At 41.2% G+C, this 14,171-nt stretch overlaps 2 protein-coding genes across 3 annotated transcripts in view; both read left to right on the top strand.

Moving 5' to 3' along the window:
* The window catches only part of hsd17b14 (hydroxysteroid (17-beta) dehydrogenase 14), a 44,245-nt gene extending 40,096 nt beyond the window's left edge, over positions 1–4,149 (top strand). The window contains exons 15-18 of the mRNA XM_050070024.1: positions 1,538–1,642; positions 1,728–1,795; positions 2,680–2,776; positions 3,739–4,149. Of these exons, the coding sequence (XP_049925981.1) occupies positions 1,538–1,642; positions 1,728–1,795; positions 2,680–2,776; positions 3,739–3,885 (417 nt within the window). The 3' untranslated portion in view covers positions 3,886–4,149. The remainder of the gene's footprint in view (positions 1–1,537; positions 1,643–1,727; positions 1,796–2,679; positions 2,777–3,738) is intronic.
* A 262-nt stretch (positions 4,150–4,411) lies between these two features.
* Positions 4,412–14,171, top strand: part of bcat2 (branched chain amino-acid transaminase 2, mitochondrial) — a 16,787-nt gene continuing 7,027 nt past the window's right edge. Inside the window, exons 1-6 of one of the 2 annotated variants that reach the window (XM_050070028.1) lie at positions 4,412–4,733; positions 6,472–6,541; positions 7,033–7,235; positions 7,435–7,545; positions 10,557–10,676; positions 10,865–11,028. In XM_050070028.1, the coding sequence (XP_049925985.1) occupies positions 4,716–4,733; positions 6,472–6,541; positions 7,033–7,235; positions 7,435–7,545; positions 10,557–10,676; positions 10,865–11,028 (686 nt within the window). In that variant the 5' untranslated portion in view covers positions 4,412–4,715. The other variant, XM_050070029.1, reaches the window with a different exon arrangement.

The raw sequence follows: 14,171 nt of genomic DNA, 5'->3' as shown, positions 1-14,171 counted from the left end.
ATCATTGTAACTTTAATCACTACTGAATGCCTTCTCTCATTATTTAACATGGTTTTAAGTGGTGTCATTTATTTAGTTATTTTTAACAAATTTAGATTCACAGATAAAGTGTCCAGTACTGAAAAAAGATGTGTATTTTTTATTGCTTACATTTAGTTTGTCCATTTTAGAGCTAAAAAATTAATTTAAGGCAAAATAAAATTGATGATTAAAGTTCAAAACTTGAACATTTGGGCATCAAGGATAATCATTGGAGCCTGAATGGTACTGGTAAGACTAATGTCCTATCAGAAACCCAGGGTGCGTTCAGCCGCAATAAAACATAACAAAACATTAATTTAAATGGTGGTGCATTGAACACCCTGTTGGGTATGCAACTGCACTGTCTTTTAATATGGCAGTGTTTATATATACGTTGCTGGGGTACACATCTTACACACTAACCAAACGAGAGAAAACTTAGCCTACCTCAAAACCCGTTGCACACGTTTCGAGGAAACATATCGTTCAACCCAGAAGCCATAGAAAATAGTGCACGTGCATCGTTTTTTGTTTGGACGTGCCCCAGTTTTGTGACTGAAAACCTCACACACTTCAATTTGCGAATCTGAATTTGTTATGTTCTTGAAATTGCAAACCTGATATGAGGCGGCACTTTTAAAGATGGGAATGCATCCCTCATGGATTTAGATAAATTACATTTTTCGTCAAATACTTAAGTGCTTTAAATTCATTACCAGAGTTCCAATACAAAGTATTTAGTAGCGATTTATTTCCACAATTAAAGGTACACTATGCAGAAATTATGGGTTACTGTTTGTTAACACAAACTTCAAACTTGGCCCCTCCTTCCTTGTAAGCTGCTATTGTAGTAACATGACATTTGTTTTAGTGGAAAACCAATACTATGCTAACCAATACTATGCTAACCACTGGCACCTTTCTGTCCGACGGAAAACAGGCCGACTCCAAGTCGCTCTCCTTCAGTGTTCACCAGAGAAATTGAAAGCCAACCCCAGATTTACGCTCGTTTTACCATGAGCTTTGTCCACTTGGTGTTTCACCTCACTATATTTGTATTTTTGCGTTGCTGTGTCCGCGATTTTCACAGCTTCCTCTTCGAGCCATGCTGCTGACATTCTGGCATGTGGTCGCCACCTTTTTATAAAGTCCCGATATCCCCTGTGTGCTGTGCCCAGGCACGTCCCCAACACGGCAACACAGGAAGAAAATAAGAATATACAGGCAGAGGGCAGAGTCTCTGCAGATAAATACACCACCACACACTTCTAGTGGGTCATAAATGATGATTGAGAGGGATTACTTCTGTATGAGTCTATACAGTGTTTATAGGAAAATCCTGCATGGTGTACCTTTAAGTTATCAGCTGCTTTTAGAGAGTTATTTTTACTGTACATACATAGCATTATTATTGTGACATTTCTTTGCTTCAACTGACTCACACACCTACAGACACACACTGTATGTATGTATGCAGGATCTTTGAAGTCATATTTAGGTCTCACTCTCTCTCCAGTATGCATTGCCGTACCTACGACAGCGTCAGGGAAACATCATAAATATTTCCAGTCTGGTGGCAACCATTGGTCAGAAACATGCTGCACCGTATGTTGCCACCAAGGTGAGTTCATTACTGAGTGTCATTATTTCATAAATCTCAGCTGAAGAGAGAGCAGAGTGCTGTAATGTTATCTTCTTTCCACAAGGGGGCGATAATCTCCATGACAAAGGCGATGGCTGTGGATGAGAGTCGCTACAATGTGAGAGTGAACTGGTGAGCCAAACTGCACTGTGACTCGGATGAACGGTTTTCTGGGACTTCTTAAGGAAAGTATAAATACAGCAATGTAGAAATACGCCATTATAAGCAAAAGCCATACAATAGCAATCTTAAGTTAAAGCACAGAAGTATTATCAGCCAAATGTGTCAAAAGTAATGGTACCCCCTCTGTGGTAAAATGTCTGTTGTGACGTGTATTATATATGACATTATGAGATTGTTAGCTGTAGCTGCTCGAGGTGGAGCTATTTTTAACTACTTTATATACAGTTAGTTTAGTCCAGTGGATCCCAAGAGAGTTTATTTGTGACAAAGGGCCCAACTAGACACTTTTTTTTTACACAAGGGGTCACAATCCAAAGAAAGTCAGAACAACTAGTTTAATGTCTTCTACAATGAATTGTATTTTATAAGTGTATCATAACATAACATAACATAACATAACGTAATAACTATATTTTCTTAAGTGTAAAATCTATAAAAATAAAAAAAAATGTGTTAAATACGATTCATTGTGTTTTCATTATCTCAGAATGAGCCATTTATATCTACATATGGAGGTGGCCATACTGTTTCTACAGTGGCCCAGAACAGACAAATTAAACACTGACTCTAGATAGGGCCATTAATGTTTTTGCATTGGAAGTTCTCCTTCACACTTGGCTCATTTTCAGTTGGTTGCAATCTGCAATAGCAGCCACTAGATGTCACTAAATCCACTACACAATAGACCTGTAAGAGAGATCTACCCAACAATTCCCTTTGTCTATTTCTGGAGTAACTACTAAGTTTTATAAAGTAACTGACTACAAATCTAACAATACTCTGTCTTGTCTATTATAATATGATGTAGCAACACTGTCTGCTGTTTATCGCAGCCTCTCTCCAGGTAATGTGCTGACACCTCTGTGGGAAGAATTAGCACAACAGACACCAGATGCTGCAGCAGCCATTAAGACGGGAGAGCAATTTCAGGTAAGTTCTCACAGTGGAACCAAGGGTTCCTACACGGAGTGATAGAGAGTGAAAAAGAAAGACATAGTTGGTGTGGCTGTAAATCTAATAATACAAGTTTAATCCTGACAAAATTTTAAATCTTAATCTTTTGAAAATAAATTTAGAAAATGCAGCACAATAATATTAGAAAAAACGCCCTACCCCCCACTCTCTACTCCCTTTCACTTGCAGATTAACCATTGGTTTCTGCTGAGCTGATGCAGCAACTGAACAAGCACCACTAAAATTTTTGTAAAAACACACTGAAGTCTCTGTGTTTCATTATAAATCATTACAAGACAGCCTACAGTTCATGCAACATTGTTTTGTTCATCATCTAAACTGCCATAGTCGCTCTGTTGGGTTGTAAACGTTAGTTCCCCCAGTCCCAGGTCTAACCAGAAAGACTTTCTACAACATGCTGATTTATTGTTATGCAAATTAAAGCTTTCTTTTCATCCCAGTCAGAGAGAAGGTATTTGAAACAAACGGTGACACAATGAAGATGAGACACAGAGTGTGGTGCTAAAAAGACTCAGCAGTTTCTGTGTTAGGTTCTTGAAGTATTGCTCTTCTTTTCTATTTTAAGTAATTTACTGCAGTGTTAACAGAGAGGGTTATTTAGGTATTCAGATAATGAAGGATGTTTGTATTTTTTTGCAGGGAGCCTTGTGTAAAAATACTTTTAGGAACTTGTCAACTCCTGGAGGCAACAGAACATAAAAGGGTCCCTATAGCCATTTTTAAATGCTTTCTTTTTATCATAAATAATCCAGAATCAATTTGCTGCTTTTCACTGTGTAACAGTTCAGTACAGACACAACTGTAGAACAGACACAGGAGCATAAAACACACAAATGAACAGAAGGAAGTTACTTGGTGCAACCACAATTATGTGCTGCTGTCAGCAACAATGACAAATGACACGTCTCGTCAAATAGTTGCTGGGTCGTTTTGGGACTGAGGAAGAGTGTGGACTGGCTGCCTTGTATCTCGCCGCTGATGCTACTTTCTGCACCGGGATCGATCTGCTGTTCAGCGGAGGAGCTGAGCTCAACTACGGCATCAAGAGTCAGATCCCATCCTGACTGTCCTGATCTCCACAGTGTCCTTGTGGTCCTGTAACAGCTGATTTAACATGTTGAATTGTTTAATACAGATTATATATATGATATTGTTCAAAATTTTGGATACGATCATTTTTAATGACCTTGTGTGTTCAAGTTTGCTGGTAACATTACTAAGATAAATCAGAAAAAGGGATTTTCACTCACATGAAGTTTGCCTTGGTGTTTTGTGCACACAATAAACATATCAAAGTGAAATAAAAATAAAAGTTAAAAGTTAATGGATGTAAAAAGTAACATATCATTCATTTACTTGATCAAATTGCCTTGATGAGATCAGTGAGTTTGACATGTTGGCATCCTGGCCAACTGTGTAACAAGACCTGCACCACTCCCCACCGTTTGACCAATCAGCATCCACCTTTTTGACCTCGAATAACCTCGTTTTTTAAGCCTGATGGTGTCCGCCAATCAGATGTTACGCGTCTGTCACGCCCCCATTGACTTCCTGGATGAATTATAATTACAAGACTATAATTAAATTGATTTTGTGGCTTTTCCCCTCCTGATATACTTGTGTCTTCTTGTGGAACAGTCCGGGTGATTGTGAAGTATTAACAAAGAGCAAACAGAAAAAAACACAAACGCGTTTAAAAGGTTTTATTTAATAGCTGGGTCAAGTTATTCCATTAAAGATATAATATCACAAAGGGCGTTTTATATCCCGGAGGTTTCAGGCTTCACCTCAGCCAAACAGCGGTTCGTATTTCAAAGCGGAACTCAAGTTGACTTTGAGCTGAGTTGTTTCCACACGAGCAGATAATCTCGTTTATCGTGGTTACGTAGCGGAGATGGCAGCCCTCCGAACGGTGAGTTCACTGACTAATGTCTGTGTGCCGGTTATTATCTGTTTATGTTGACTGTCTGGTAAATGTTTCACCTTAAGTAGCAATATTTCGGCAGATAACAGCCGAGGACAGATAACAGACCCCTAACATAGTCTGTTATGTGTCTGTCCCGCCAGCACCCACAGTGGCAAAACAATGCAGCGTGGAAAGGTCATTAGACCAAACTCCATGCCAAAATATGGACATTTAACTTGTCTTGTGTATCAGCAAGAATTAAAGCCTCGTCAAACATGACTTATTGCCTCTTTTGAATATTCAGGGTGTGATAATGAATTCGGCATACATCCAGTCAACAAGTTAGACCTCGATATATGAAATTAAAAAGTTACCAAACGTTACATAGCTTTCCACCTCCCACGGTGTGGTGGAGGGTGGTAGGCAGGCCAGCTAGATTATAAGTAAGCCGAATTGAATAATACACCCCTCTGATGCTGCAGTAGTCAGTCGGTTTATATGTAGTTTATAAGCGACGCCATAAGCAGGTTTCATTGAATTGCCAAATTTGTAAACAGGGTTTGGCGTGAGACTTAACGACAGCTTTCACGTCTTTGGGTGGCTTACAATGCATATCTACAGAAAAGTGTAAAGTGTATATGTGTGTGTTATTAACTCATGCTTACAACTTGCTTACACAAGCTACTTATTTTGCTGCTGGCTCAAAGTTTGTTTTAAGGCTAAGAACAAATGCTAACTAGCATTTGCTAATTCTGTTTTACTGTAACTCCAGACTGTGGGTCCATATTACCAAAGACAGATCAAATTTCATGCTTCACGTGCATGTTACCTACGTCAATGCAGAAATATAATCACATAAACTCGAAGACGCAATAAAGACAGGACTTGCATCATCCATTGACCAAAAATGCACACAAGGGCAACTTTTTACAAGAATTGCTAAAGCATCAATTGTGCTTTTCTACAGACCACTGCCTGGCATATATGCACATGGCATGACAAGTAGTCAAACTTGGCACCAAATTGTGAATGTTAAACAACTGTGAAAGACCACCTTTGCAGTTGATAGGATTAATCATGGGATTACCAAATGCAAGGCCTGTTTTACAAGCTTTTAACTGCCAGGACAATGCAGCCATAGAGAAATTAGAGAAAAGTGGATATGATATCACTCACTGCCTAACCTCAGGACTGTCAGGAAAAGAGGAGAATTTACCTACGAACTAGGGAGCCACTACAACAAGTTGCATGAACTTGCTGTACCTGCTTTATCTGTTGGTTGGTATATCTGGTGCCTATCCTGGTAGACAATTCAACAGCAAGTCGTCATTGCTGATGGCTTCTTTAGAATTTGGGCTATTAGAACAACTATTGTTTTCCCACATTCCCACATAGGATCCATGCAAACAGTTTCTTTCTTTACTGTCCTCTTTTTGCAGAGTAGCCTGTACATGTGCCTGATTCTAAATACAGCTCTTGGCAGCAGCTGTCTCCAAACAGGCATGTGGCACTAGCAGCATACTATGACCTGCAGACAAAATGATTGGTGCTGACACACACCCACAAACGCACAATGTCAGACATGGTGTCCCTGTGTTTTCCCAAAGCTAGGTGACTTGTTGTCACCGGGAAAGAAGATAGATCTCTTACAGTATGGCAGCAAGTTTTCTGATAAAACCTTTACACGTGTGGTTACTAGTACTGAATACTGACAGCAAAGAGTTTTGTCGTGTTTGATTTGCAGGCACTCCATGGACGACTTGTTCAGGCCCTCTCCTTCTCTTTTGGCTCACTGCGGTTCGCCAGCTCTTTTACCCTCTCCTTCTCTTTTGGCTCACTGCGGTTCGCCAGCTCTTTTAAGGTAATGAAAAAAAAAAAAATTTGTTTCTCACCACCTGAGGCGTGTCTGTGTTGTCTCCATCCAGCGTGCCTGTACATGTCAGAGCACTCGGTATTTATTGATCAGTAAGGAAGGAAGAAAGTGCCACTCTTCAAAAGAGAAATTTGTGTCATCAACTTGCCTGAAGTTAAAGTTTCTTTTCCCTTTCTGCCTTTCCCTCACTGTCTGCCTACTGTAATCATTTAATTCAGTTTAATTGAACTTAATTAATTGCATCTAATTCTCCAAATAAGTCAGCTTATCAACTGACTCTTTATAACGCTCAACTAAATGTCCTTTTAAAGCATGCTCTGTAAATAACGTCAATTTAAAAGCAATCACTGTACTTGTTGGCCGCTCTGCTTTTGTCCTGTCTTGCTTCTTTTTCTCTCCACCGTCTCCGGCTCGCTTGTCCGTCTCCACCTCAGGCGACAGATCTCGTCGTCGAACGCAACCCAGCATGCAAGCCGAAGCCCGACCCCTCCACTTTGGTGTTCGGCAAACAGTTCTCTGACCACATGTTGACCATCAACTGGTCGGAGAAAGGCGGCTGGGAGGTTCCACAGATCAAACCTTTCCAGAACCTGTCGCTGCACCCTGCCAGCTCTGCCCTGCACTACTCCATAGAGGTGAGGAGAGGGCTGTGTTAATTGTGATATTTTCACTTGGTGAAGCAAGGAAATGAGAGAATGCCAATAAATGAATGAATCAAATAAGCAAAGACACTTTCTTTGCAGGTTTGCTCCATGGTATCAGTTGTAGATTAAAAGTCTGATACACAGAAACCAGAGATAAAGTGTTATGTGTTTCTGCCTGTCTTCCTGCCAGCTGTTTGAAGGCATGAAGGCGTTCCGTGGAGTCGACAACCACGTCCGCCTCTTCAGACCCATGTTGAACATGGAGAGGATGCATCGGAGCGCTGACAGAAGCTGCCTTCCTGTGAGTTTGCAACCAACCTTGTCCTCAGAAACCCTCAGTGAGGATTCTTGGCAGTGTCAGGTCTTTCATGTTGGCTGGTACTCTGTGTCTGGATTGATGCCAAAATTTGGTGTCTCATGCTTGACTGGTTTTTTTAACTAGCTCTTGACTAAAGAATGGAAAAATCTCTGAGGCAGCATTTAGAGCATCATGTGATACGGAGGCAATGTTCAGACCATTGTGCAGTATTGTGGTGTCTCATAAATCTTTTAACTTGTTAATGTGTTACTCAAACTGGACAATCTGGATCTAATTTTATTACCTCGCTGGTACCTGAAGCAGAACGCTCCCAACAATGCAAAGTTGTTTCTGGTCTACACGCCTACTAAAACCAACAAAGCCAGACTAAAAGGAATGTGTGGACACCAACAATATCACTGGTGGAAAAGACATCATGCTTTGCTCCTTGCTCTGCTGTAGAGCAGTGCAACGTGAACGACCAAAATGCACCGCAACCGCATGGAGGTGCACATAACAGGGCCTTGTAGCACTGCGTTCATTTACTTAGCAAAGTTGTACAATCCTGTTTGATGTGTAAAACTAAGCCTTCAAACTGGACTTCTGTAGCGTACAGCAACATGCCCACACCAACACAGCCCCTCTGAGTTTTGCCACAGTTGGTCTGGATGTGCCTCACGATTTTTTTAGATTCTTGGGCCCATTTAAAATTATCTGTAGCACATGGTCCAAAGTGCATAGTGCAAGTGCATTTAGAGTGTGTCCAACTCTACTTTTGCTAGTTAAATGGCACAGAATCTGGGCGCAAAGTCAGGCGCAAGGGGCAAAGGGATTGTATTTGTTCCCTTAATTAATCATAGATGTGTTTTGGGCGTAACATGAATTCAGCCAGTCAAGGGTGTTATCTCCCATTCCCTTGATGTGTCTGCAAGTGGCTCACTGCTATTTACATGGCAGATTCAGCACATGGAGAAGTGAGTGGTTTTCTGCTGAGAATAATGCAGTAAGAGCAGTAATGTCACTGCAGCAAATATCATGGGACACTTAAGCAGCAAAACTAGAAACTGTAGTTCAGTCAGGAACACTTTTGTCAAACAAAACTTTATTTCCATTTGTATTATATTTGGCGGTATGGCTCTGTTCTGGGCCCCCTGCCTTTCCTCGGGCCTATGCAGAAAGCCTCTTCCACACACCTATGTGGAAAGAGATAAGGCAGAGAGAGCACACCTGTCTGCCCTTCCACGTGCAAATGAGGAAAGCCTGAGGCAGAGAGGCGGGTTACAAAGTGTCTTGCAGAGGAAGCAGCAACAGTAGGCAGGCCAGAGCAGGTTGAATAGGGTGCCCTGAATGAGATTCGCCAATTGGTTGCATAGAAAGGAATCATGTGATCTATCAGGTGACACCCGTCTATCAATCAGCTGCTCCATCAGTTGATTGGGCTGTTTGAGATCAACCGATTCAGCTTGGATGTGAGCTGAGCTTGACATCATGTCCTGCCTGAACTAACACTATGCTCAGTTTATGATCTTGACAGGGGAAACAGCTTAACTTTGAGCTTCAGAAATAATCAGTGAAGTTACGTTGCTCCTTGTGTGTAAATGCGCAGTGTCCCATGTAATGGGGAGTCAGACAGCAGCTTGGCAGCTCTGCTTTTTGCTTTGTTGACATTTTAGAGAATCCAGTTTATAATTTTCTCATTAATGATGTTTTATTTCACCTGTCCACAACGCATTTTTGTGTCCCTGTGTGTATAACAAGCAGAGTGAACACATGTTGTGAGCCTGCCTATGTAGGCGCATCTTACTATCTGAGTCATACACCTTTTAAAATAGCAGGAAAATCTTCCACCATTCAGACACTCACCAGGTTTTTGTTGCTTGATGGTGCAATCGCTCTGCTGCCCCATAGCAATGCGCTAACAATGCACACGACCATACCTTATTTTAAGACCCACATGCCCATGGACACAAAGATAGATGCAAGTACATCTACTTAGGCTGGCCATGAAAATGACAACTGCGTAGGTGTGAAACTAGCAATGACAGTTGCGCTGTGCTGTGTGCCAATTTGTGCCAGGTATAGGAATAAGGCTCTTTAAGTTTGCAGGGTGGGGCAGGTTACATTACAGACTGATGCTCTGAAACTATTAACCCTCTACATTGTTAGGTAACACCTTGGCAGCATGCCCAGTTTTCGCTAGCCACCCAGAACAACACCACCCTGATGCTAGAGTTAATACTTCACCAGGTGTTCAGGACACCGTGTCACAGGATGTGTCTGTACTACATGGTCTTGTGTGCTACACAGAGGAAAAATATTTTACGGTTAATGAATAAACATGTGTTGTAAATGATTGATTCTCATGTAAACACAAGTAGATGCATGTAATGGCAAATGTAGTTTTATAGATGTTACCAAATGAGTTTGCTTTATTTTTGTTTTAAAGCCATTAAAATGTTAGTCTGTGACATGCTGCAGTTTCTTACCTTTAGATCCACACACAGCGAGGTGCAAACCAGCGTGAGCTTTACTGTTAAGTCTGTCAAAATTAAAACGCGTTGCACAACTTTTCTCCGACACATGGCACTCTTTTCACCAAGCGGCTTTCCTGCCTTCATCGGGGTGGTGGAGCCTGAGGCTGTTTGTGCTTTCCATGCTAGAACATACTGTTGCACAAGTGAAGAGAGATAATGAAGTCAACAAAGTGTCTCACCATTGTCAGGCATATAGCAACATGTATCTTAAATTTGCAAACATTAGTCGTACCAGACCAGGTAATGCTTTAAGAGAGTGCTGACATGAGAATGGGTACAGTGTTTGAAAGTTTTATTGTTTAGGAGTTAGACTTTTTATTTGTAATCTGGCAAATAATCCTCTTGTTGGAGTGAATCTGATTACTCTGCAGTTGTATTAATCATTTCAGATCAGAGTCTTTGGTGTGTGTGGATATTTATTTGGTGAAAAAGAGCAATTATTTGACTGTTAACATGTTGTCTTTTTTTTTCTCTCTGTAGCTGTTTGATAAAGGTGAACTGCTGGAGTGCATCAAGAAGCTGGTGGAGATCGATCAGGACTGGGTTCCCTTCTCCCAGGATGCCAGCCTGTACATCAGACCCACCTTCATAGGAATTGAGGTGAGCTACTGTAGTGTGACACAAGGGTTTTTGGTCACCTGTGCAGGTTCCCATCTCATCTAAAGTAATTAAACAAGCTGGTGTTAAATGTGGTTGGAAGACAATCCTGCATGCTTTCATTACTGTCACACCGACTGACTTCCTGTTCCTAATTACCTGTCTTCTCCTCTTCCTCACCACGCCTCCAGCCGTCTCTTGGCGTGTCTCGGGCAGGACAAGCTATGATCTTTGTCATCATCGGCCCAGTGGGACCTTACTTCGCCACAGGGTCCTTTAACCCTGTTTCTCTGCTGGCGGATCCTTCATTTGTTAGGGCCTGGCAAGGAGGTGTCGGCGCCTATAAGATGGGAGGGTGAGTTTGTTATATTTATTTAAACTGTCCCTAAATTGCTATATGATGGCATCTATTTGTACTCTGTTTGTGGACAAGTTTCATGCACCAAAATAAGTATAGTCAGTTCAGTTCAGACAAATTTACTGGTCCCAAAAGGGCAATGTATTTGCAGCTTCACACAGTTTACCATAAAGAATAATTTCCCACTGCAGAGCTTTAAATCCTGCTGTCAGAAAGTAGCAAACATGGCAATTAAGCTGCATCTCCAGCTGGTGAAGGTCACTAAAAATGGAGGGGAAAAAGGAAATAAAGTACATAATAATAAAAAAAAAAAAAAAATCCAAGTACGCATTCACACTGGCGCTATCTGGTCCGCTTTAAATGAACCCTGGTCCACTTCCACGGATAGTTCGGTTTGTTTGGAGTGGTGTGAAAGCTCATTCGAACTCTGGTGCGGACCAAACGAGTGAGCCCTGGTCCACTTGAACGATTTACTTGCAAGTGAACCCTGGTGCGGTTCGCTTACAGTGGGAAATGCAAACGGACTATCCAGTGAACCAAAGAGAGGAAGTGAACCAAAGAGGGGAAGTGACGTAGAGCGCAGTGCATATTAAGTAGATGGTAGATTTTGGGTCATGCTTTTTTTCTTCCTGGTCAGTGGTTGTTTCGGGCAATACCGGCCCCAAATGAGCAGCTGTTGTAACTGCGTGACGTTGTCCAGGTGGTTTGGTCCGCTTTAAAAAGTGCAGTGTGAAAGTGAACCGAACCAAATGAAGGTGTGAAATTTTTCGGCATTCCCCGCCCAATCGAACTATAAAAATGAATAAATAATTATAATACATAAAAATATCTAGAGAAAAGATAATTGAGTGCAAACCTAACATGTATGACATCCACAAAGTAAGAACATAGGAGCACATACATCAAGAAGCACAGAGCCCATACATGAACAGATGGAGATGCAAGTGCAAAATAAAAATTCTATGAGCTCATATAAGCAGGTAAAATGTAAGCAAGGGAAATAATCACGTATATAGACAAATAAGATGCAAACAAAAGAGACAATTTCATATAAAGCAGATAGAGTGCCAATAAAGTAACAAGCACTTAAATCGTGTTGCTCAGATTTACACACTGTAGCTTGTACAGTGATGTTACGCTGTTGGCTGCAACCAAGGACATTCCACCTGGCACCAACCCACATAAAGTTTTACACTTTCCTTTTAAAATGCGGATTCAGTGATAAAGAAGTTATTATCTAAGTCATCACTTGTTTTCCTCCTGTGGTGACATGCAGATTGTCTGTGCCTGACTCGTACAACAGGTCTCGTGACTTCTCTTCCGACCTTGTGAAAATTGCATAATAGGAGAAAACTGGTGAATGTCACAAGTTCTCTTAAATCACTTTTATGTGCCACTTTAGAGTGAGTCTGTTGGTATGAATGATTCTTGCAGGAGATCCAGTGTCATGAAATTCTCAGAGGGTTCATTCATTTGTAACTTTGAATTTAAGGAAAGCTGGTAGCCTGTGATTTCAGTATACTTTGAAATTTGAGAAGAGCTGAAAACAGGCAAAATTGATATTTAAATGTTTGTTTTTGCATAAGTAAATCATCATAATGACGACATCTGCACAGTTCTAAAGTAGCACAGCTGCTTTATAACACTGCCATGACAGGGTGATGTCTCTAAATTGCTTTGCACCTCGGCTGTGTTTTTATTCAGCAGTAGCTCTGGACAGAGTACAACTATTTGGATTTTCCGCTTTGCTCATGAAGCGTAGAGTAGTCTGCTACAGAGCTGGCTGATGTTAGGACCAAACTGTGCCAGGCAAAGAGAGAGACGGTGGAAAAATAGACCTTCTTCAAACAGATGTTTGGTCTCATCAGAGCAGGAAAGTACAGGTTATTAATCTCACCAGTTACAGCTGCGTATAACAAGTCAAATGTCCTCTAGAGGTTGATATGACCAGTTTGACTTGTCAAACAGAGGTGGATTAATGGAACAGAGCCGACATTATTTACATACCTCTGCTTCTCTTGCTAAAAATCTGCTGTGACAAAGGTAGCTTGAGCTGTGTTTTACCAAAAATAAATGAAACAAATGAGGTTAAACAAGTGCAAAATAACAATAAAAAACCTTGTGAACTTAATAGAGGGCAACACTGCAACTATTTAACAGCAGGAGACTCTTTCTGTCTGAGTGTGTTATTCAAATGCATGTCCCTCCAGTTTACACTCTGCAGATACCATCAGTGCTCCTGTAATCTCCATACAGCCTCTAATCACAGGCCTGCTCAGCTCCACTGTGATTACATAACACCACCGAACAGCCACTCGACTCACTAAACCAACAAAATCTGCTCTCACTTCAACTATCGAGACGGATTTAGCTGCAGCAGTCACAGGACTGCTGTGCAGACAGAGATATATAAGGGTCGTCGCTCTGTATGTAATGTTATCATGTTTATTGCGCGTGTGTGTGTGTGTGTGTGTGTGTGTGTGTGAATGGTTCACACAAAACTGTATGAAGTGACCTGTTTTTTGTTTTTTCCAAGATTGCTTTTTCCCCCCATTAAAGCAACCCTTACCTTTCTTGCATTTCACACAGCACTTTTGAAAATCCACAACTCCCGCCTCCCTCCAAAGTCCCATCCTCCTCCTCTTGCAACTCCACCTCCCTCCATTACGTCCTCGTTATAGACGTAGCTGTTGGCAAGGTAACGTTAGATACACAGAAGAGGAGAGCAAGTGTAATATTACAACCAAGACAGTCAAACGCAACCCCGGAGTTTTAAAACTCAACCGGAGTCAGTGATGACTGATGAGTTTTAGAATAAGGTTACAGTGCTAACGTTAGATAGTAGCGTTAACGTTACTAGTAAGTGGAAACGGACAAGGAAGATAACGTTTATGTTTCAGAGGCTACGCTACAGTAGGCTAACGTTAGCCATTAGCAAATGGATGCTGTGTTGTCATAATGTTATGAACTGAACTGAACCAGCACAAAAACGAAATGACACTTTGCATACCCCAAGCAAACAGAAACAAAACATATTTGTGCAACATATAAGAAAGAACATATAGTGCAATAGTAAGATGAAAAGGGTTGACATTTCACAGTCAAAAACTCCACATCCTGAGAGCAGAACTGGGAGCTCC

The sequence above is a fragment of the Epinephelus moara genome, chromosome 18, assembly GCF_006386435.1.
Source record: "Epinephelus moara isolate mb chromosome 18, YSFRI_EMoa_1.0, whole genome shotgun sequence".
NCBI lineage: Eukaryota > Metazoa > Chordata > Actinopteri > Perciformes > Serranidae > Epinephelus > Epinephelus moara.
This window is presented reverse-complemented; position numbering and strand designations above follow the sequence as displayed.